General features: G+C 37.5%; 1 protein-coding gene across 1 annotated transcript in view; it reads left to right on the forward strand.

Moving 5' to 3' along the window:
- Window positions 1-23793, forward strand: part of MALRD1 (MAM and LDL receptor class A domain containing 1) — a 778752-nt gene that overhangs the window by 579960 nt on the left and 174999 nt on the right. The window contains exon 36 of the mRNA XM_042993660.1: window positions 3523-3680. Coding sequence (XP_042849594.1) covers window positions 3523-3680 — 158 coding nt within the window. The remainder of the gene's footprint in view (window positions 1-3522; window positions 3681-23793) is intronic.

The raw sequence follows: 23793 nt of genomic DNA on the forward strand, positions 1-23793 counted from the left end.
ATTCATGAATGGATAAGGAAGATGTGGTATGTGTGTACACACACACACACACACACACACACACACAGAATGGGATATTACTCAGCCATCAAAAAGAATGAAATCTTGCCATTTTCAATGACATGGATGGAGCTAGAATATATTATGCTAAGCAAAGTAAGTCAATCAAAGAAAGACAAATACCATATGGTTTCACTCACCAAGAATATCTAAATAAATAGGAATGCATTCCATGTTCATGGATAGGAAGAATGGATATTTTGAAGATATCAATTCTTCCTGATTTGATGTATACATATAATGTAATTCCAATCAAAACTCTAGCACACAATTTTGTGGATATCAATAAACTTACTTCAAAGTTTACATGGAGAGACAAAAGACCCAAAATAACCAACACACTATTGGAGTTAAAAAACAAAGCTGGAGGAGTTATAATACCTTATTTCAAGACTTACCATAAGGCTATAGTAATCAAGACAGCGTGATATTAGCAAAATGATAGACAAATAGATAAAAGGTATGGAACAGAGAGCTCAGAAATAGACCTACACAAATAGGATCATTTGATATTTGACAAAGGAACAAAGGTAATTCAATAGAGAAAGTATTGTCTTTTCAACAAATGGTGTTGAAACAACCGAACATCCATATGCCAAAAAAAAAAAAAAAAATCTTGACACAGAACTTAAAATTTTCATGAAAATTAACCAAGGTGGATTATAAACCTAAAAGTAAAATGTAAAACTATAAAACTCCTAAAAGACAAAATTGAAGAACATTTAGGTGTCTTTGGGTTTGGTGATGATTTTTCAGATGCATTACCACAGTTGTGAATGAAAAAGAGTTTGTGAATTGGACTTCATTAAAAGTAAAATTTGTAGGGGCACCTGGGTGACTCAGTCAGTTGAACATCCAACTCTTGATTTTGGCTTAGGTCATGATCCCAGAGTCGTGGGATCAAGCCTTATGTCAGGCTCTGCAAGGAGCATGGAGCCTCCTTAGGATTCTTTCTCTCACTCCCTCCACCCCTTTCCCCTGCTCACATGCACTCTTTCTCTCTCTCTCAAAATTAGAAAAAAAATAAATGAAAACTTCTGGTCTGTATAAGACACTGTTAAGAAAAATAAAAGATGAGACAGCAACTGGGAGAAAATTTGCAAACACATATCTGAGAAAGCACTGTGCCCAAAATATAAAAAGAATGCTTAAACATAACAATAAAAAAACAACCCCAATAAAGCATAGACTAAAGATCTGAGCACATACCTTATTGAAGAACATATACAAGTGGCAGAGAAGTATAAGAACAAAAATGGTGACAAGATGTTATCAGGAAAATGCAAGTTGAAATGAAAATGAGATACCAGTGCATACCTATTACAGTAGCTGCAATCCAGAACACGGACAACACCAAATGATGATGAGGATAAAGGGGAATGAGGACTCTCCTTCATTGTTCATGGGAGTGCAGAATGGTACAGCCAACTTTGGAAGACAAGTTGGCAGTGTTTTACAGAACTAAACATACTCTTACTATCAGATCCAATACTTGTGCTCCTTATTATATACACAAACGAATTGAAAACTTATGTTTACACAGAAATGTGCACACCGTGGCTCTCAGAGCTTTATTCATCATTGCTAAAGCTTAGAAGAAACCAAGATGTTCTTCATAGGTGAATGAATAAACAGTGGTATATCTATACAAAGGAGTATTATTCAGTCTGTGATAAAAAGAAATGAGCTAGCAAGCCACAAGAAGATATGGAAAAACTTTAGATGCATATTGCTAAGTGAAAGAAGCTAACTGTAAAGGCTACATACTGTATAATTCCAACTATATGGCAGAATAAAAAGATGAAACAATGGATATACTTGAAAGATCAGTTGCCAGGTGTTTGGTGGGGAGAGAGGGAGGAAAAGATGAAGAGGTGAAACACAGGGGATTTTAGAGCAGAGAAACTATCCTGGACAATACTGTAATGGTGGATGCATGTCATTATAAATTTGTCAAAGTCCGTGGAATACACAAGGGAAAGAATGGACCCTAATGTAAACTATGGACTTTACTTAATAATTATGCATCAATGTTGGCTCATTCATTAACTGTAACAAATGTACTGCACTAATGCAAGGTGTTAATAATAGGTGAATTACATGTGGTAGGGGGGAGGAGGAGGAGGAGGGAGTATAGAGAACTCTGTGATTCCTTTCAACTTCCTTTAAGCTTAAAACTGCTCAAAAACATAAAGCCCATTATTATTACTTTTTTTTAATGGGCGCAAGATCAAGCAATCCCTTAAGACTTTCATCTCTATTTAGGCTGTATAAGGACTACATCCAGGCTGTCTCATTTGCCACATATTTGTATTTACCAACAATCCATATGGTGAAGTAATGTTCTCTATGAACATGAACAGGCAGAAACTCATGGCATCAGTTGGTGCGAATGTGGTCACCTAACTCTCCTTTGCAATTCACTCTGGCTACTTCTATTTTTAACTCTATTCAAGGGTGTAATGCATGAGTGTTCCTTCCATTGAAGAATTCAGTGTTGGGGCAGATAAAGGTAACTAACATACTGATTCCTCAGAGGGTACTAAATTTACCTGACAACCAGCTCTTAAATAGGAAAGCTTCATAAAAGAAGCCTCTTTTACTATTAACTCACAATTCATGGTTTGAAACCACGTATCTCAGTAACAATACTAAAATGTCACAGGAAAAAAGGAATACGTTTAATTAGAAAATATTTTAATAGCTTTGATTTAAAGCTACAAATATTTAACCTAAGAAAAGGTTTATATATAAATATATATATTTATATATAGGTTATATAAAGGTTTATATATATATATATTTTTTTTTTCATTCTTTCATAGTAAAAGCCATGAAGGGAATAGCAGCTATGATGAATTATGACAATGATGTCTGTAGGAAAAAAGATCCATTGGTGTTTAAATGAAGAGATCTTTCACATACTGATGCAGTTGAGGAGAATAGAAGTTATCGCTCAGAAAAAAATAGTATGGTCACTTTTAGAATTATATATATATATATGTTTTTTACTGGTACTCCATTACATTCACTACTATTCTGATCAGTGTGGGAATCAGAGCAACTGAAAATGAGATACAGTACCAATCAGCCTCTAATACCCTGTGTCCCTGCTCTACTCACAGCATACAAAATATTTTACTTACTTGAAACTGACAGGTTTGAGCAAATTAGAAGAAAAGGAATAGACCTTCAGAGTCAACAGAAATATCTGATCACTTAATTCAAGAGTCACCTATTGAGGTGAATTTTGTGAATCATATAATCGTAGTGACTTTCTTTTTCTTCTTTTTTGGTCCAAAAGAATTGAACCCTATTGATATATGACTCCACAGAAAGAAAATTAGTTGTGTTTAATTGTGTGTGTGGGGGGGGTGAAATTTGCACATGGTTTAAATATATTCTTCCTCATGCTATAACACATATCATTGTACTGATAGTGTTGCATTCATCTGTTTCAAGGTAGTGGCCAACACTTCCTGTATGTCAACTCATCTGGCCCCAAAGAAGGCTACACAGCAAGAATCACTACTTCCCAGTACTTTCCAGCAAGCCTCGGAGTGTGTACTGTTCGGTTCTGGTTCTACATGGTTGATCCCAGGAATATGGGGATATTAAAGGTACAGAAGGAAGGGAGAGATTTCTGTTTCACTGAAATATTCATAGAATGTGTTTAAACATTTTTTCTTGTTAAATCACACAACACCAATGCTGATTCCATTAATCTCTCGTTTCTTTCTGGGACAGTGGGACTCTGGCAAGCAGTCCTGTCATTCATCTTAATCTCATTCAAGATTTATCTCATTCATGGCTGCCACCTGAACTCAATTATGGTGCATGCTATTTAAAAGATCATCTAGAGATAAAAGAGTATGGGCATATTGTGCATGAGTCCTCTACTAACAATTTAGATAGGGAAAATGAAGAACTGTGATGGGAGGGATAATGCTAAAAAGAATTTTCTTCCCCAAACAAGGTAAAGGCAAAGACATTTAAGATCTTCAGCATACGTCAGCTTACCCTAAAAACAGTAGGCTTGCTCCCTTTTTGATTAATTTAAGACAAGAATCTGCCTCAAACACAAATGTCTTTGAAGAAGCAGGTTGCTACATTTTTAGTTCATCATATGAAATATCAGCAAGCTTTTCAATCAGCCAGAAGCAATTTTGAAATCTTGATTTCTAATTGAAAGATTATACATCAGAACACAGAACCTGGTGTTATTGCTTTGTAATTATACAACCACCTGTTGTCTGAATAAATATAATTGGAATCATTGACTTTATCTCAAACATTGTCCCTTGTAAACAATAGCACTTGGTAAGTGATTCCTATCTTTCAGGCTGGGTATTTAAACTTTGTGTGCGCTCTCCTTTTTGATTCTTCCATTCACCTCATGAAGTAGAGTATTTTCCCCAATTTTACAATACAAAAACTTGCCGTTGATAGAAAAGAGAGCTTTTCAAGTAAAAATATAGAGAATTTGTACTGATTCTACATGGATGTCTATTTTCCTAAAGAGAAACCAGTAAAAAACAACAGAGACAGATTCATTATTAACAGTTTCAGAAGGTGAGTAAATGAAGATCTTGTGAGGATTTTGGATTTTTTTTTCATTGTTTTTATATACAATATATGAAAACTCAGTAGATTGGTCTATTGTTTATGTTAAAACGCTCTTTATTCAAAAAGAGCATCCTTATTTCTTTTTTTTTTTTTTAATGTTTACTTACTTTTGAGACAGAGAGAGACACAGCATGAGCAGGGAAGGGGCAGAGAGAGAGAGGGAGACACAGAATGTGAAGCAGGCTCCAGGCTCTGAGCTGTCAGCACAGAGCCCGACGCGGGGCTCGAACTCACGAACTGTGAGATCATGACCTGAGCCGAAGTCGGACGCTTAACCGACTGAGTCACCCAGGCGCCCCAAGAGCATCCTTATTTCTTGTAGCTGTTCACCAGCTAGTTAGTACTACAGACTAAAAGACCCCCCCCACCACCAAATTCATATGTGAAATCCTAAGACAGCTATTTCCATTACCCATTGCTTTTAGCCATGTTTCTATAAATATGTAAACTTTGAAAAGAAACATTGCCCTCAAGTCTTGATTTTTGAGACCTTGCTCTTGGTGACTATCGTTTTTTCTAACCAGAGAGCGGCAGGTAAGTGTAGCAATGCTTTTGTGCTCCAGGTAATCTTCAGACAGGTCTCCTGAGAAGAATAGGGGAAATTATAAAGCCTGACATCTGCCTCTTGTGGAGAAATCACCCTCCTGTACTACAAATTGTTTTGATAGGGTTGACCATCATTGTAGGTTGCTTTTCCCACCCCGACAGCTGACTCAAGGCATAGCCTTCTCCAATAGTTGGTGCAGGTGATAGGAGGATTTGTCTTTCTTCTGTATTATGAGGCACAAGGTTGTAGGCTGGATTTGGGTTATTGGAGGCCATCTTTCCCAACGTGGGGAGAGATATTGAGAAAGAAGCTAATCCAGAGAAGGACTCCGACTGAAGAAAGAGGAAGAAACGGAATGGTTTTTGCTCTGTTCAAATCCTGGATCCTACTGTGTCTGAGCCAATAAAATTCTCTTTTTGTTACTTGCTACTGAAAAGTCCTAAGTGTAACAGAAATCTAAGAGAAATTGTTTTCATGATGTATCCTTATGTCGCTGATGAGCATAAGGATAAGTCTCACTTTCTCAACTATTGGTCTGGAAAATCTTGTGTGTATATATATATGTGTGTGTGTTTGTGTATACACATATACATTTATATATTTATATATGTATAGGTATGTGGTTCTGAAGCACATGGTATAATTATGCTCGTCTGAAACTTTTTTTTAACATTTTTTAATGTTTATTTATTCTTGACAGAGAGACAGAACGTGAGTGGGGGAGGGACAGAACCAGAGAGGGATACAGAATCTGAAGCAGGCTCCAGGCTCTGAGCTGTCAGCACAGAGCCCGACGCGGGGCTCAAACTCACAAACTGTGAGATCACGACCTCAGCCGAAGTCGGATGCTTAACCAACTGAGCCACTCAGGTGCCCCTGAAACTATTTCTTAAGTTAATTACATAAATCCTTTAGAAAGAATATGGCAAAGAAAATACCTAAGGTGAAGATTTTTAGTAGAGAGCCTAGGAGGCAATACAAATAGCAAGGCACTCCTAAGAGAGATTTAAAATTGTAGTTTGTGGTAGGATGCTTTCTGGTCCGCACAAATTTTATGTAATTGTATTAAGCGCTAGGCATCCCTAGCCCTTCTGTGTTTTGTTCTGTATCCCAGAGAATTCCACTTCCCAAGCTCCTTTGCTCTCTGCTTTCCTGCATGGGTTTGGCCAGTGGAAGGCACTGGCCAAAGATCTGAGAGCAGGAAGACTAGACAGGCCTTTCTCCTCCCCGTATCCTTTCCTCCCCCTCTTCCTCCTTTCTCCCTCCTCTTCCTCCTCCTCTTGTTCTACCCTTCCCCTCCTTTCTCATGTCCTTTGTCTAGGCTGAGTTTCTAACTGCATTCCATTTATGACCCAGACAAGCCCTCCCTCCACTAAGTGTGGCTGCCAGACTCCATCTTTTAAGCAACTCAGTTTCAGTGACTACCTACTACCTCCCTTTGACTCTAGTTTTAGAAGTGAGACTATGTTCCTAGAATACTTCATGATTTCCTTGGTGATTTCTCACCTTTTCCATAAGCTTTGTGACCAGTTCTCTACATTAAGATTTCTCTAATGAAATCCTGTCATTTGCAGCAACATGGATGGAACTGGAGGGTATTTTGCTAAGTAAAATAAGTCAGTCGGAGAAAGACAGATATCATGTTTTCACTCACATGTGGAGCTTGGGAAACTTAACAGAAGACCATGGGGGAAGGGAAGAGGAAAATAGTTTCAAACAGAGAGGGAGACAAACCATAAAAGACTCTTAAATACAAAGAGCAAACTGAGGGTTGGGGCGGGGCAGCAGGGAGAGGGGAAAATGGGTGGTGGGCATTAAGGAGGGCACTTGTTGGGATGAGAACTGGGTGTTGTATGTAAGCAATGAATCACAGGAATTTACCCCCAAACCAAGAGCATAGTGTATACACTGTATGTTAGCTAACGTGACAATACATTATATTAAAAAAATTAATAATAAATTTTTAGAGTGTCAAAATAAAGAAGAAATACATTAGATTAGTTTATATTTTCTAGTTTGGCCCTATCTGGTATAAGTGCCCGCCCCAAAGAAAACACAAATCTTTTGAAGATATTAACTTGTAACATAATGAAAACATTTGACTGAAGCCCAGTCAGTTTAAATTTGTCCTCCTTATAGTAACTTATTAAAAACTTGCCCTTCAGCTGGGGAAGACAGAAAACACAGTTTTAAAAAATGCAAATATGAAAACCTCAATTTGTGATACAATACTCTGGAGCAAATAAAACAGTTTTCTGTAATAAATAGTTACTCGTGGTCTGCCGAGAGTTATTTTACACTGAATGGTAGGAAAGTCTCTCTGAGAAAGAGGACATTTGATTTTAGGCTTAAAAAAAAAGAAGGAGCCAGCCTTGTGAACATCTGGAGTAAGAATGTTCTAGGAAGACAGGACAGGCTAGTGAAAAAGCTCGACGTAGAAGGTATCTGAAGGCCAGTATAGCCGGAGCAAAATAAACAAGAGAGAACGAGATGATGAAACAGGCAAGATCCAGCTCATGTATGTGGGGCCTTGTAGGGACACAGGAAATTAGATTTTATTCTAAGAACCATAGGAAGTCATTGGAGACGGTCTTGGTCCTCTTGGACTGCTATTACAGGTTACTGTGTACTGGGTGATTTAAACAACAGAAATTTACTTCTCACGATTCTAGAGGCTGAGAAGTCCAAGTTTGAGGTACTGACCAATTTGGTGCCTGGTGTGGACCCTCTTCCTGGTTTGCAGATGTTGCTTCTCGCTGTGTGCTCACCTGACACAAAGAGAGATCATCTCTCACATGTCTCTTCTTATAAGGACGTTCATCCCATTCATGGGGCCTCTACCCTAATGACCTAATTGCCTCCCCAAAACCCCACCTCCAAAAATCAAAACATTGGGGTTTGGAGCTTTGATACGTGAATTGGGGTTGGGGGGACATGTTCAGTCTGTAGCAAGAGTATGAAATCGTGGAATAATGTAACCTCATTTGAAAGTTTAAAAGATCTGTCTGGCTGCTGTGTGGGAAGGGGTGGGGACTGGTGGGTGGGAGGAGGCCAGACGTAGCAGGGCAACAGGAGGCGAGTTAGAAGACGATTTCTAGGAGTCCAGAGCAGAGAAGATGTGGCTTCATTTACAGTGAAGTCTAGGGATAAACTGGTAAGCAATTTCTACACATGATGAATATTTAGATCTTCACTGGCATAGATTATTTTCTAAATAAAACACGCTCTAATTTTATTAGCGTATTAATGAAGAGTAGCATATAAAGCCAAAGTAGATAAGACACGTACAGTCAATGAGATCAAGGTGAAATTCAATTATGATTTTTATTACATTTTAGGATAAAAAGTCAAATAATTCAGATTTATCCCAGCCTGCAAAGTTGGCAAAATAGACTGCATAAAGAAGGCATGTGTTTTATAGAAAGTAGGAACCCTGATCTAAAGGAGTAATATTTGGAATAGTAAATGGATAATATTCGGAATAATAAAATGTTCATATAGACATCAGTGTTCTTTGATTCAAAGTCTTGGGAAATAAGAGAATAATAGTAAAACATACTTTATTTTCTAGGTCAGTTTTTTTCTGTCTTTCAATTACCTACCTACATACAAAATTAAAAGCACTCCTTAAAATGGTGCTGGCCACATTTTGATCCACGTTGCTAATAGAGCCCTGAGTGAACCAGATAATTTCCCGTGAGATTACTTAGTTCCATTAGTTCAGCTTCCTAGCTTCTGGCTGGTTTTGAAATTTAGCTAATTCAGGTGAGTTATTTAATATCTACAAAAAGCAGTAAAGTTTGTCACAGGAAAAGAGAATTTCTTTAAAAATGACCGATATCCTTTTATTATTCCAGACTCATTTTTAAAGACACAGAAAGGAAATGAGGGAACTTTTGGAACTGATACTTTTCGTAACATTTTTTGTCATTTACAGAAATTTCTAATTGCTCAGGGGGAAAAAAAATGAACTACTTCCTAAAACTTCCTTCAGCAATAACAGATGAATTAATACATCTGAATGGACTTCAAGAAGCCAATTGTTCATATTTCAGAGAAGTTGGCCTACTGTGATAAGATGATCTTTACCTTAGAGTTGAGTTTTAGACCCAAATGATTTCTGCTAAAACCTATGGAAATTACCGTGTAGAAGTTCCACTCAGGAAACTATTATTCTTGTGGGACCATGCTTGTGAATTTTGTCTTGTTTTTTTTTTTTTTTTTAATTTTTTTTTTTAACGTTTATTTGTTTTTGAGACAGAGAGAGACAGAGCATGAACGGGAGAGGGTCAGAGAGAGCGGGAGACACAGAATCGGAAGCAGGCTCCAGGCTCTGAGCCACCAGCCCAGAGCCCGACGCGGGGCTCGAACTCACGGACGAACTCACGGACCGCGAGATCTTGACCTGAGCCGAAGTCGGCCGCTTAACCGACTGAGCCACCCAGGCGCCCCTGTCTTGTTTTGTTTTAATGTGACATTTAGGAAGATGGTAAGAGCAGAGGGAAAAAAAAGACTGGGAAAAATATCAGATGGTTACTATGTGCCATACACTGAAGTCCTAGATAGATAGATTAGATAGATAGATCAATCTAATCTTCACAACCTCCAGTGAGGCAGATACTGACATTATGTACATTTTAACACAGGAGGAAAATGAGATCAAGAAAGCTCCAGGAACTTGTGAAAGGTCATAGAGCTAGGAGATGGCAGGCCAGGGTGTCCCCAGATCCAGTGGCTCCAATCTGCACTTTTAATTACTTTGCTACACTGCCTCTTAGAACTAGATGGTTTTACGGTACATTTTATGCTCTATATTTTTATTATTAAAACTCATATTTTCAGGGCACCTGGGTGGCTCAGTTGGTTAAGTGTCCAACTTCGGCTCAGGTCATGATCTCACAGTTCATGGTTGGAACCCTACATCGGGCTCTGTGCTGACAGCTCAGAGCCTGGAGCCTCCTTCAGATTCTGTGTCTCTCTCTTTCTCTGCCCCTCCCCTGCTTGCACTGTCTGTCTCTCTCAAACATTAAAAATGAACATTAAAAAAACCCAAAGTCATATTTTATTTTGCACCAATAGTTATTCTCTAAAAGGTACTTTGCATATTTTATAATTCTGCATGTTGTATTTTTCAGAATAAATTCAGATTGAATTGCAAGTTTTACAAAAAAATGACATAATCGTTATTTAAATGGTCAGATGTGCCTCCTTAAATGTGTAGTGTGTGTGAGATGCCATGGGGGATGCCTAAGGTATTTGTCTTACGTATCATTTAATCCTTCTTTTCTGTTGTTTCTAGTGATTAACTTTTATTTTTTAATTTTTATTTATTTTTGAGAGAGAGAGACAGTGTGAGCAGGGGAGGGGCAGAGTGAGGGAAATGCAGAATCTGAAGCAGGCCCCAGGCTCTGAGCTGTCAGCACAGAGACTGATGCAGGGCTCAAACCCACCAACCGCGAGATCATGACCTGAGCAGAAGTTAGCCGCTTAACCAACTGAGTGAGCCACCCATGCGCCCTGAACCGTTGTATTTTTTTAACAATGTCCTCCCTGAGAATAGACTCAAGTGTCTTCCTATATAATATCAGTATCCTTTATTTTAATTTGATAGGTCTCATTAATTAGAAGAGAAAGGTAAGATTATATCCGTGTGCCAGGCATTTTGTTAGGTAGTTTACCACTTAGGCCCCTGTGATTGGCTACATATAGGAGAGTGGGTCAAACACACACGTGTTACCTCTCACATAGTAAGAATCACAGGCTTATGTGAACAGCCTAGCAAAGGTAGGCATGCAGATGTTTACAGCAATGATACTTTAAATAAAAATTTTTTTAATGTTTATTCATTTTTGAGAGACAGAGTGTGAGCAGGGGAGGGGCAGAAATAGGGAGACACAGAATCTAGAATCTGAAGAAGGCTTCAGGCTCTGAGCTGTCAGCACAGAGCCGGATGCAGGGCTTGAACTCACAAGCCGTGAGATCATGACCTGAGCCAAAGTCGGACGCCCAACCGACTGAGCCACCCAGGTGCCCCAGCAATGATACTTTGATAGCTCTGTGCTGACTTGTGCTGTGTATCTTCCCTTGTAGAATATAGAAAAATTAACTTTGGGATGGTAAAAACACTTGCCTAAGTTGCTGTTAAATTATAAATGATGAGGCTGGAAAATTACCACAGAGAATGCAATGGTTGACGCTTGAGAGATGGAACTAATCTAAGCTGACCTTCAAATTAGACTTTCCCTCTAGAATATAATAAGAGCATCAAAAGAAGAGTGACCTCAAGTCAAAGAGCTGTGCTGCTAAATATTAAAATCAAGTCACAGTTTTAAGACAGAGATGTGGGAATTTGCCGGAGAAGGTATTTCTTACACCTGCCTGCGAACGGACTCGGTGCAAAGTCACCTTGAGGAAGAACCAAAAGTCAGCTTTGCCTAGAAGTCTGAGTCCCAAGCTGAATATGACTTCTTAAAAAAAAAAAAAATTAACATAGTCAAAGATAAAGCAACCTTCTTTTACATTTTTATTTTGAGGAAGCTGTCAATGTCTTATAGACCCTGACTTTAATGCTTTGCTTAGCCCTTTCCTGTCATAAAGTAACAAAATATTCTCATTAGTTTTAGTTATTACTACGTAATTTTGATTTCTAGACTTAACTAATTAAGCCACTTATAATTCATTTTGTGTATATATGGCGAGAGGTTAGAAGCTCATTTTTGTTTGAGAAGGTATATTACTTTGCCAGGGCTGCCTCAACAAAATACCACAGACTGGGTGATTTATGCAACAGAAATTTATTTTCTCACACTTCTGGAGGCTAGTGGTCCAAAATCAAGGTATAGGCAGGTTTGATTTCTTGAGTCCTCTCTCCTTGGCATACAGATGATTGCCTTCTAGACATGGCCTCATGTTGTGTTTCCTCTGTGTGTGTCCCCCATATGTCTTCCTGTGTCCAAATTTCCTCTTCTTATGAGGACACCAGCAAGATTAGATTAAGGCCCATCTTAATGGTCTCCTTTTAATGTACTCACCTCTTTAAAGGCCCTATCTGCAAATACAGTCATCTTTTAAAGTACTGAGGTTTAGGGGTCAATATATGAACTCTGTGTGGGGGCCTATTCAGTCCTAACATGTTTTGCTCATACATTTCAGAAACTGTGCATGGGTGGTACACTTTTTTAGTTCCTAATTGAAAAAAAAAATGTGTATGTGTGTATGTGTATATATACACATACACACACACACCTATATTACAAGGGTGATTTGATTGTTCTTGGTTCGAAATTAGTTTTTCTTAAGAAATTGAAGGCATTGCTGCAATGTATTCTAACATCCATTATCCACCTGCCTTATAGAAGACCAATGTCTGATTATTTCCCCTCCAGGATTTTTACATATTTTACTTTTCTCTCAGGAAGTGGGTAAATATTCTTTTTATCCTTGGAGTTCATAAATCCCTACAGAAATTGGATGGGTCCTTATTTTTCATCTCAGGGAGATTTTCATCTGTAATTTATCTGATTATCTTCTTCTAGAAAAGTCTATGAAATACACGTGGAAAATTCTGTATCTATCCTTGCTAACCCTTCATAAATATTCTCAAAGTTTCTCTGTCTTGGTTCTCTGGTATTGTGGTCTTAGAAGGATCGCTTTGTTTCATTTTCCAATCTACTGTTTGGAATTTAATCTGCATTGATTCTGCGAGTCAGTTCTCTGAGGGTTTTGTTTTAGCAATAATTTTGTTAATTTCTAGGAACTCTAAATGCTTCTTTTTCCTATCAGCCTGTTCTATTTTATAGAAATGATGGATGCCCAAATATCACAAGGAAATTAATGATATTTCTTTATTTTCTTTCCCATTTATTCTGTTAGCAGCCATCCTCATGGTGTTCAGTATTCTGTTGAATATAATGTCTCTCCTTAAGAATTTTTCTCCATTCTCAGGTTATTTACTATCAGTTTTCTGTTCCTATATGTAGATAAATCTGGGCTGAATACTATTACTGTATGTATTTTATTGCCTCAGGCTCAATAAGAAACTTTGTTCCCCGAGCAGGGAATACGTGTTCTGATTCAAGATCTCTGGTTTTTTGCTCTAGTGTAAAGGTGCACTGGTAGCTTCTTTATTTGTTGGAGGAGGTAAACTTCTTCATAGCAGTCATAAGAGACTATCATCTCACTTCTGGGGTCCCTTTGTCCCCTCGTGGAAACTCATGAGTGAGTTTACCCGCCCTGGGTGTTCTAGCTATGAATGCTAGAATCAACAGCTTCTCACACAAAGGATTGACCTAGGTTTTTATTTATTTTTTATTTTTATTTTTTTTAACATTTATTTATTTTTGAGACAGAGAGAGACAGAGCATGAACAGGGGAGGGGCAGAGAGAGAGGGAGACACAGAATCTGAAACGGGCTCCAGGCTCTGAGCCGTCAGCACAGAGTCCCACGTGGGGCTCGAACTCACGGACCGTGAGATCGTGACCTGAGCCGAAGTCGGACGCTTAACCGACTGAGCCACCCAGGCGCCCCTAATCTAGGTTTTTAGAAAGTTCTTTGATTAATTTGGTGACACATGCACAGCTCCTTCAATTTGTTCTCCACCAGTTCGGGTTATTCTGAAATTCTGCTGGGAACACTTTCTTGTTCATCTTTATTTCACCTATGTGTTTGTAAGTGTCTCAATTTTGTGTATTTTTATCAGTTTCCCTTTGGTTTAATTTTTTTTTTTACATTTATTTATTTTTGAGAAACAGAGTGAGACAAAGCGTGAGCAGGGGAGGGGCAGAGAGAGAAGGAGACACAGAATCTGAAGCAGGCTCCAGGCTCTGAGCAGGAGGTCAGCACAGAGCCTGATGCGGGGCTCGAACCCACCAACTGTGAGATCATGACCTGAGCTGAAGTCGGACGCTCAACCGACTGAGCCATCCAGGTGCCCCCAGTTTCCCGTTGGTTTAAAACTTGCAGAAAGTCATTAAAAAACTATTTTTTTTTTTTTGTATATTGGTACCTGTACCCATGATTTTCCAGGTTCTGTGGATTTATTTCAGGATTTTTCCTGTCTTTGTGGTGGAATATTTTTGAGGAATATAAGGTAAATATATGTTTTCAGTTAGCCATCAGAACCAGAGACCATTTTTTTTCCATATATTTACAATTTTGCAGAATACTCTAAAAGTAAATCAGGTCACAGTTCCATTTTTTTCCTCTTTGCTGTTCTGCAGGGTAAATTCTCCTTCACTTTGAGAGAAGTTATTTGGAAAGCATTTTGAAGTTGATCTGTACAGTGATACTGTTAGGTGAGAAAAACATGTGTGAGCATCAGCCTAATACTGAATGCCACCCAGGTCATTCTGCTATTAAGAAACATTTGGTTGTTTCTTTATTTCTGATTACTCCTAAATAGTCTGCCCCTTTCAAAGAAAGTGAAGTTAATGTTGTAGAACTACATACAAATCAGCCATTTCAATTGCTACATGGATAGTAGCTGTAATTTTTCTCAGCAAATCCTTCTCTGATGTAGCCTGTGCTGTTTATTGAAAACTGAGTGATTTTCAGGAAAAGTAATCAACTGGAATATAGGAAACCTGTGTCCCAGACCCAGCTTTCTAAGTTACTAATGACTGGAAACTTAGAATATTTCCAAAACTCTCTGGTTCTTGTTCCCTTTATTTAAAGTGCTTTTGTAAAAGATCTGAAAAACCTGAAATTGCATCCTGAAATCATTTTTTCAAATTCCATGAAAGAATATCAGCTTTTCAAAATGATGTCATCCAGTTAACATTCTCTTTAACATACTTATCCTGATACATTAAATCTTTTTTTAGAATAGGCAAAATAGGGTATTTAATAGCACACACATGAATAATAAATCATAAAAAGGAAGGGTACTTACTTTATATACATTATTTTAATTTGTACTTATCAAATAAGGATTAATATTTCTTCTGCTTAATAGAGAAGAAATCAAAGTTGAAAGAGATTAAATAATTCAGCCTAAGACATCCAATTAATATTGGCATGGCCAGGATTAGAATCAGGTTCTAGCCCCTGATCATAATAAGAAGGTTCAGCCTTCTTATTGCTAGGTAACTTAAACACTAAAGCAAGGCTTCATGCTTTTTAAATATGAAATAGATGACCAGAAATGCCTCCCTATAGCACAAATAATCACCAACCAATTTTGGGTAGTCCTTTTGAATTTTAACAATGACTCCATGTGAATGAAGTTATTTTATTTTCTTTGAGATATTAGATAACAGGCTGGGGTTCTGTATCTCCTATCTCAAATGAGAAAGACAGAGTAAGAGTGATATATTTCTTCAACTTTTAAAGACAGAGCTGAAATGTAGATTGTTCTTCAATTCAAATTCTCATTGTTCCAAGTTTTTTTTTTTTGGGGGGGGGAGGGGTTGTTCATTGTTATTGTTGTTCATTTTTTAGCCACTCATTCCTCTACTTAACCTATGGTAAATTCCGTGTTTTAAGACACCATAAGTTATTTATAACTCCGTGACCTCCAAGCCCAAAAAGCTGTGGTGATGTTTTACTGTGAACAAGCAATTATTTGTAAACTTAGTGATGAGAACATTGGTAACTCTCACTGCAGTACCTGAAAAATCTTGGTTCTTATAAGTAGATATATTTCTTTTTCAGATAAAATAGTGAATCTAAGGTAGAAACTGCACAATGAGAAACATGGGATTCTGCTTCCATCACTGACTAATGAGTCAGGCGTTCTCCCTGGTCCCCTCTGAGGTTATTGACTAGCAAGTCTCTGAAATGGCTTTCCAACCCTAAAGTTCTTAAATCTTGAACTTTTCTATTATTTCATTTTTAGCAAATGTTTACTGAGCCCTTAGTATGTGCAGGACAGTATTCTAGGCATACCTAAGTAAACAAAACAAATTCCCTGCCCCAAGAGGATATGCTATGATGAGGAGACAGACATTAAACAGGAAATGTGATAAATAAGTAGGTTGGGTAGTCTTTGCAAAGACCATGTAACAAAAGTGTGGCCAAGTAAGAGGATTGGTAGAGCTGGGTATAGTCAGAGGAGGCCACACTGAGAATGTAAATTTTGACCCAACTCTTGAAAGAGACCAGGGAGTGAGCCATGCAAATATGGGGGCCGAGATGGGAGAACATTTCAAACAGAGAGAGAGAGTAAAAAAAAAACCAACAGTGCAACACTCCAAGTTGGGAGTGTCCCTGGTGTTTAGGAGGAGTGGCAAGGGATCCTCATGGAGAGAGTAGTGAGATGTGGAAGAAGGGGTGTGGCAGAGAGAGCTTGAAGAAATTTTGATACCATTGGAAGGACATTTTTATTACCTGTGTTGTGAGGCTCAGTTCTAGAAAACTGCTAGCTTAACATACCTGCTACTTTGATCAGGGCAATCTGCCTCTGATCAGGCAAAGATGCTTGGTTTCTTTAGTGGAAATTGGGGTAAGTAGTTGACCTTTGTAAGGTAAGAGATTGTGTGCCACCTGACTTTTTTAAATGTCCAATACTGGAAGTAGAAAGCTTGATGGAATGAGACAAGGGAGAAAAGAGAGAGCGAATGTGTTTAGAAGACCAAGTGACCATTTGAATAGTGCTTAATTGGTGTTGAAATGAATGAGACATTTATGTTTTTCCAATAAAATAGGTAAATGAGTGGGGGCATCTGGTGGCTCAGTCAGTTAAGTTTCTGACTTTGACTCAGGTCATGATATCACATTTTGTGAGTTCAAGCCCCACTTCAGGCTCTCTGCTGTGAGCACAGAGCCAGCTTCAGATCCTCTGTCCCTGTCTCTCTCTCTCTCTCTCTCTCTCTCTCTGCCCCTCCCCTGCTCTTATTCTCTCTGTCAAAAATAAACCTTTCAAAACTAGGCAATTGAGTGAATTAAAGAAAATAAGGAAAATTCCATATTAGCTCCATAATTTCTATACTGTGTATAGTTGTATTTTTTAGTATTTTGTAAATTAATACTTTATTTTTTAGCAGTTTTAGGTTTACAGAGAAAATGAGCAGAATGCACACAGTTCCCATATTATTAATCAAGTTTCATGATTATTAATATTTTACACATCAAGTTTCCATGATTATTAATATTTTACATTACTTTGGCACACTTTTTTGTAATTGAGGAGTCAGTATTATTATTTATTTATTATTATTATTTTTTTAATTTTAATGTTCATTTGAGAGAGAAAAAAACGCGAGTGGGGGAGGGGCAGAGAGCGAGGGAGACAGAATCTGAAGCAGGCTTCAGGCTCTGAGCTGTCAGCACAGAGCCCGACACGGGGCTCAAACCCATGAACTGTGAGATCATGACCTGAGCCGAAGTTGGAGGCTCAACTGAGGCCCCCAGGTGCCCCTTAACACTTTATTATTAAAGTCTGTAGAGTACATTAGGGCTTACTCCTGGTGTTATACATTCTACAGATTTTCACATATGTGTAATGACCTATAGCTACAATATTATACACTATAATTTCATTGCCCTGAATATTCCCTATGCTCAACCTATTCACCCACCCCCTCCCTCCCTCCCTCCCTCTCCCACGTCCCTGGCAATCACTGATCTTCCTTACTATGTCTATAGTTTTACATGTTCCAGAAATTTATAAAGTTAGAATTACCCTTGAAACTTTATTTACCTCACCATGTTGGTGTGGTGGACGGGGTGTGGGGGACATTTTCCAGACACAGAGGTCCTACTGAGTGTATTCTCCCCCTTGTTGCTGTTAACCCCACATCACCCAGGCCTCCACCTCCCCAGGGAGTCTCCAAGACATTTGGCCCTTTGTGTCCCTGTACTCCTGGAACAACTGTTCCATAGTCTAGGAAACCACAGGGAAAACGTCCCCTGGCTTCAAGGAGTGAGGAGATAGAGTGAAGAGAATGAACACTATGAGAACTGAGGCCCATGCCAGCCCTGCCCGTATTCTAGGTCTCTAGGGCAGAACTGGATCTGAAGCCCATCGACAGGTGCGGAGGCTGGTCCTGGCCTCTTACCCATTCAGCTTTGTTTTCCTGTCCCTCTGTCTGTCTGTCTGTCTGCTTATCTGTCTGGACTATTCCTGTCTGTTTGTCTATTACTGGGAAGCTCATTACTACAAGCCCTGACATCGACCCACTCTGTTCCATACTATTATCCATAAACTTGTCTCTTACTCGAAAACTAAAACCAGCAAAACCAAAAACAACAACAAGAACCCCCCCCCCACACACACACACACAGAAACCAAAACCAAAACCCAAGGTCACCTAGATTTTTTCCTACATTACCTCTAGAAGTTTTATAGCCTTTTCCAATTAGTTTCTTTCACTTAGAAATATACAGTTAAGTTCCCTCATGTCTTTGTGTGGCTTGATAGCTCATTTTTCTTTTATCCCTAAATAAGATTTCAATGTACACATGCACCAGTGTTTGTTGGCCCATTTACCTTTTGAACCTCTTGGTTGCTTCCAAGTTTTGACAATTATAAATAAAGCTTCTCTAATCATTCAGGAGCAATTTCTTGTATGGATGTGAGTTTTCAACTCCTCTGGGAGCAGAATTGCTAGATCATATGGTAAGAGTATGTTCAATTTTGTGAGAAATTGTAAAATTGGCTCCTAAGGTATTTATACCATTTTGCACCCCCATCCACAATGAGAAAGAGTTCCTTGCTGGGATTTGATGTTTTCGGTGATTTGGATTGTGGCTGTCCTCATAGGTGTTTTAGCTGTTTTAACTTGTATTTCCCTGATGATACCTGATGTCGAGTGTTTCTCCTCTGCTTTTTTGCCATCTGTATTGCTGCTTTGGTGAGGTGTCTGTTCAGATCTTTTGTCCCTTTTTAAATTGGGTTGTTTGTTTTCTTATTTTTGAGTTATAAGAGTTTAGTGTTTTGGATACCAGGCCTTTATTAGATTTGTATTTTAAAATATTTTCTTCAGTTTTTGTGTTGTCTTTTTATTGTTATAAGGGTGTCCTTAACAGAGAAGTTTTTAATTGCTTTTTTAAATGTTTGTTTGTTTATTTATTTAGAGAGCATGTGTGAGTGGGGGAGGGCCAGAGAGAGAGAGAGAGAGGGAGAGAGAGAATCCCAAGCAGGCTCCCTGCTGATTCAGGGGTCTATCTCACAAACACTGAGATCGAGACCCGAGCTGAGATGAAGTGTCAGATGCTCAACCAACTAAGCCACCCAGGCACCTCAGAAGTTTTTAATTTCAGTGAGGTTTGCCTCACTCATAGATCATGATACTGGTTTTATAGCTAAGTCATCTCACAACCCAAGACCACATAGAATTTTCTCCTATATAATCTCTTAGTATTTTTATAGTTTGCCAGTGGGCATTTAAGTCTGTAAGCCATTTTTTAATTAATTTGGGTGAGATACGGAAGTTCTGTATCTAGGATTGCCTTTTTTGCAGTTGGAATCAGTTGTTTTGGTATCATGTGTTGAAAATACTAATCCTTCTCATTGAGTTGCCTTTGTTCCTTTATCAAAAATCAGTTGACTATATGTGGGTCTGTGCCCAGGCTGCCTTTTCGGTTCTGTTGATCAATTCATCTGTTCTTTCACCAGTCCACCTTGCCTTGATTACTGTAGCTTTAAAATGTCTTGCAGTCGGGTAGTATCAGTTCTCTGACTTTGTTTCTTCTTCTCCAATATTGTATTGGCTGTTGTATGTCTTTTGTCTTTCCTTATAAACTTTAAAAGAGTTTGACAGACGCCTCACACTTACTTGCTGAGGTTTTGACTGGGATTTTAACGTATATATCAAGTTGAGAACTTACATCTTGACAATATTGAGGCTGCCTCATGGAATATCATGCATTTATTTATACCTTCCATGTTCTTTTCATTAGTTTTATAATGCTCTTCATATGAATCATGTACTTTTGTGCTAATATAAATAGTATTGTCTTTTTAATTTCAAATCCAGTCGTTCATTGCTGGATTATAAGAAAATCAATGACTTTTGTATATTAACCTTGTATCCTTCAACCTTGCTTTATTATAAATTACTTAGTAGTTTCAGGAGTTTTTTGTTGTTATTGATTCTGTGGGATTTTCTATATAGTCAATCATGTCACTGGTACACAAAGGCATTTTTATTTGTTCATGATCAGTATATCTTTTTTTTTCTTATTGCATTAGCTAGAACTTCCAGTACAATGTTGAATGGAAGCAGTGAAGGCACCTGTTTTTGCTTGTTCCCTGATCTGAGCAGGAGAGTGTATAGTTTCTCACCATGAAGAATGGGGTTTTCACTAGGTTCTTTAAAGATGTTCTTTAGGGGCGCCTGGGTGGCTCAGTCGGTTAAGCGTCCGACTTCAGCTCAGGTCACGATCTCACAGTCCGTGAGTTCGAGCCCCGCGTCGGGCTCTGGGCTGATGGCTGAAGAGCCTGGAGCCTGCTTCTGATTCTGTCTCCCTCTCTCTCTGCCCCTCCCCGTTCATGCTCTGTCTCTCTCTGTCTCAAAAATAAATAAACGTTAAAAAAAATTTAAAACAAAAATAAAGATGTTCTTTATCAAGTTGAGGAAGCTTCTTTCCTTTCTCTAGTTTCCTAAGAGTTGTTAGCATGAATAGGTATAGGATTTTGTCATCTGCTTCTTGTGCATCTATCAATATTATTATATGATTTTTCTTCTATAACCTGCTGACATAATAGATTACATTAATTGATTTTCCAATGTTTGTCAGCCTAGCATACCTGGAATAAATCTCGCCTAATGTTATTTATGATTTTTTTACACAATACTTGACTCAATTTGCCAATATTTTGGTGAAATTTTTGAATCTATATGAGATCTCGGTGTATAGGTTTTATTTCTAGTGATGTCTTTGCCTGGTTTTGATGTTAGGGTAAAACTGCCCTCATAGAATGAATTTGGAAATGTTTCCTTTGCTTCTGTTTTGTGGTGGTGATCGTAGATAATTGGTATAATTTCTTAAATGTGTGGTAGAATTCACCAATGAATCTGTCTGGGCTTGGTGCTTTCTCTTTAAATAATTCATTTCATTTCTTTAATATTATAGGCCTAATCAGATTATCTATTCGTCCTTGTGTGAAATTTGATAAGATATGCCTTTTCGAGGAATTAGTACATGTCATCTAGTTTATCAAATCTGTGGACATAGAGTTGTTAATAATCCTTTCTTATCTTTTTACAGGATCAGTAAAGATAGCTCCCCTTTCATTTCTGATATTTATTCTTGCATCTTCTTTTTCTTGCTTAGGTAGCCTGACTAGAAGTTTTATCACTCTTTTCAAAGAACCAGCTCAGATGCTTGATTTTAGATCTTTCTTCCTTTCTACTACCTGCATTTAATTCTATAAAATGACCCCGTAAGCACTGTTTCACTGTGTCCCACAAATTTTAATTAATTCTACTTCCATTTTCATTTAGTTTGAAATAATTTTAGGGTTTTTTTCTTGTAATTTCTTCTTTAACCCATGTGTTATTAAGAAGTATGTTGTGTAATCTCCGAGTAGATTTGGGTTTCCCAGCTATTTTCCTGTTACTGTTTTCTAGTTAAACTCCGCTGTGATCTGAGAGCATATATTGTATGATTTCTATTCTTTTAAATTTACTACAGTGTATTTGATTGCTCAGAATGTCATCAGTCTTTCTGAGTGTTCCCCGTGAATTTTAGAGGAATGTGAGTTCTGCTGTTGCCGAAGTATTCTACAAACGTAAAGTTGACTGATACTGCTCAGTTCAGCTATAACCTTACCGATTTGCTGCCTGTTGATCTGATTGCTGATAGAGGGATGTTGAAGTCTCCAACTGTATGAGTGGATTAATCTATTTCTCCTTGTAGTTCTTCCAGTTTTTGCCTCAGGTATTTGATGTGCTATTAGCTGCATACACATTTAGGATTGTTATGTCTTCTTAGAGATTTGTCCACTGTCTTCGTTATGTTATACCCTGTTTGTCCCTGATAATTTTCCTTTCTCTGAATTTGCTCTGTCCAAAGTTAAGATAGGTTTTCCAGCTTTGTTTTCATTAATATTAGCATGGTGTATCTTTATCCCTTTACTTTTTTCATCTATCTGTGCCTTGATACCTGGGTTTCTCATAGAAAGCATATAGTTGGGTCTTTTTTTAAAATTCACTATAACAACCCCTTTTAATTGGTATATTTAGAAAACTAACATTTAAAGTGATTATTCATACTTGGCTTAATATCTAGCTTATTTGTTTCTCTTTTATACTGGGAGATGTTGTTCTTTCTTTTCTTTCCTTTGCCTCTTTCTTTTCTTTTCTTTCTTTTCTTTTTTTTCTTTCTTTCTTTCTCATCCTCCACTCTGTTTTGCTTTTGTCTTAATTGAGCATTTTATATGATTCCTTTTTTTTCTCTTTTCATAGCATATCAGTTATACTTTTTAACTTTTTTTTAATTTTTGGCCCATGAGTTTGCAGTATGCATTTACACTCGTAAATCTAGGTCCACTTTCAAATAGCACTATGCCACTTTATAGGTAGTGTAAGTACATTATAAACAATATTCTCAAGTCCTCCTTTCCATCTCCTAGATATGCTGCCGTTCATTTATTTCACTTATGCCAAAACTAAAATCACTGAATACAATATTGCTATTATTATTTTGCACAAACTCTTACTTATTATATCAATTAATAATAAAAAATAAACTATTTTATTAACCTCATATGTTCCTCTCTAACATCCTTCTTTACGTAGATCTGATTTTCTGACTGATATCATTTTCCTCCTCTCTAAAGAATTTATTTTAACTTTACTTGCAAGGCAAGTGTACTAATGAAAAATTGCTTTAACTCATGTTTGAGAAAAATTTTATTTCTTCTTTATTTTGATAAATAATTTTATTGGATACAGAATTCTAATTTGGAGTCTTTCTCTCTCTCTCTCTCTCTCTCTCTCTCTCTCTCTCTCTCTTTCAGTGTTTTAAATATTTTATTCCACTGTCTTTTTGTTTGCATGGCTCTAAAGAGAATTTGATGTAATTCTTATCCTTGCTTCTCTGTAAGTAAGGTATTCCCCCACAACCTGGCTTCTTTCAAGATTTTCACTTTTGTCTTTGATATCTGTAGTTTTAATATCATATGACCAGGTGTAGACAAATATTTGGTGTTCAAATATTTGATCTTCCAGGATCTATGGTTTGGGATTTGTCATTAATTTTGAGAAAGCATCATTCATTATCATTTTAAATATTTCTTCTTTTCTTTCTCTTTCTTCTCCCTTTGGTATTTACATTATGCATATTATACCTTTTGTAACCATTCCACAGTTCTTAGATATTCTGTTCCATTTTTTTCAGTCTTTTTTTTTTCTTTGCATTTCAGATTTGGTGGTTTCTCTTGACATATCTTCAAGCTGACTGATTCTTTCCCGTGTGCAGTCTATTGATGAACCCATCAAAGGCATGCTTAATTTCTTTTAGTGTTTTTACTTATTTCCAGTATTTCCTTTTGATTTTTTCTTAGAGTTTCCATCTCTCTGTTTATACTACCCATCTATTTTTGCCTACTGTCTACTTTTTCCATTAGAGCCCTTATCTTATTAATGATACTTGTATTACTTCCCTGCTTGATAAT

Source organism: Panthera tigris, chromosome B4 (genome assembly GCF_018350195.1).
Source record: "Panthera tigris isolate Pti1 chromosome B4, P.tigris_Pti1_mat1.1, whole genome shotgun sequence".
Classification (NCBI taxonomy): domain Eukaryota; kingdom Metazoa; phylum Chordata; class Mammalia; order Carnivora; family Felidae; genus Panthera; species Panthera tigris.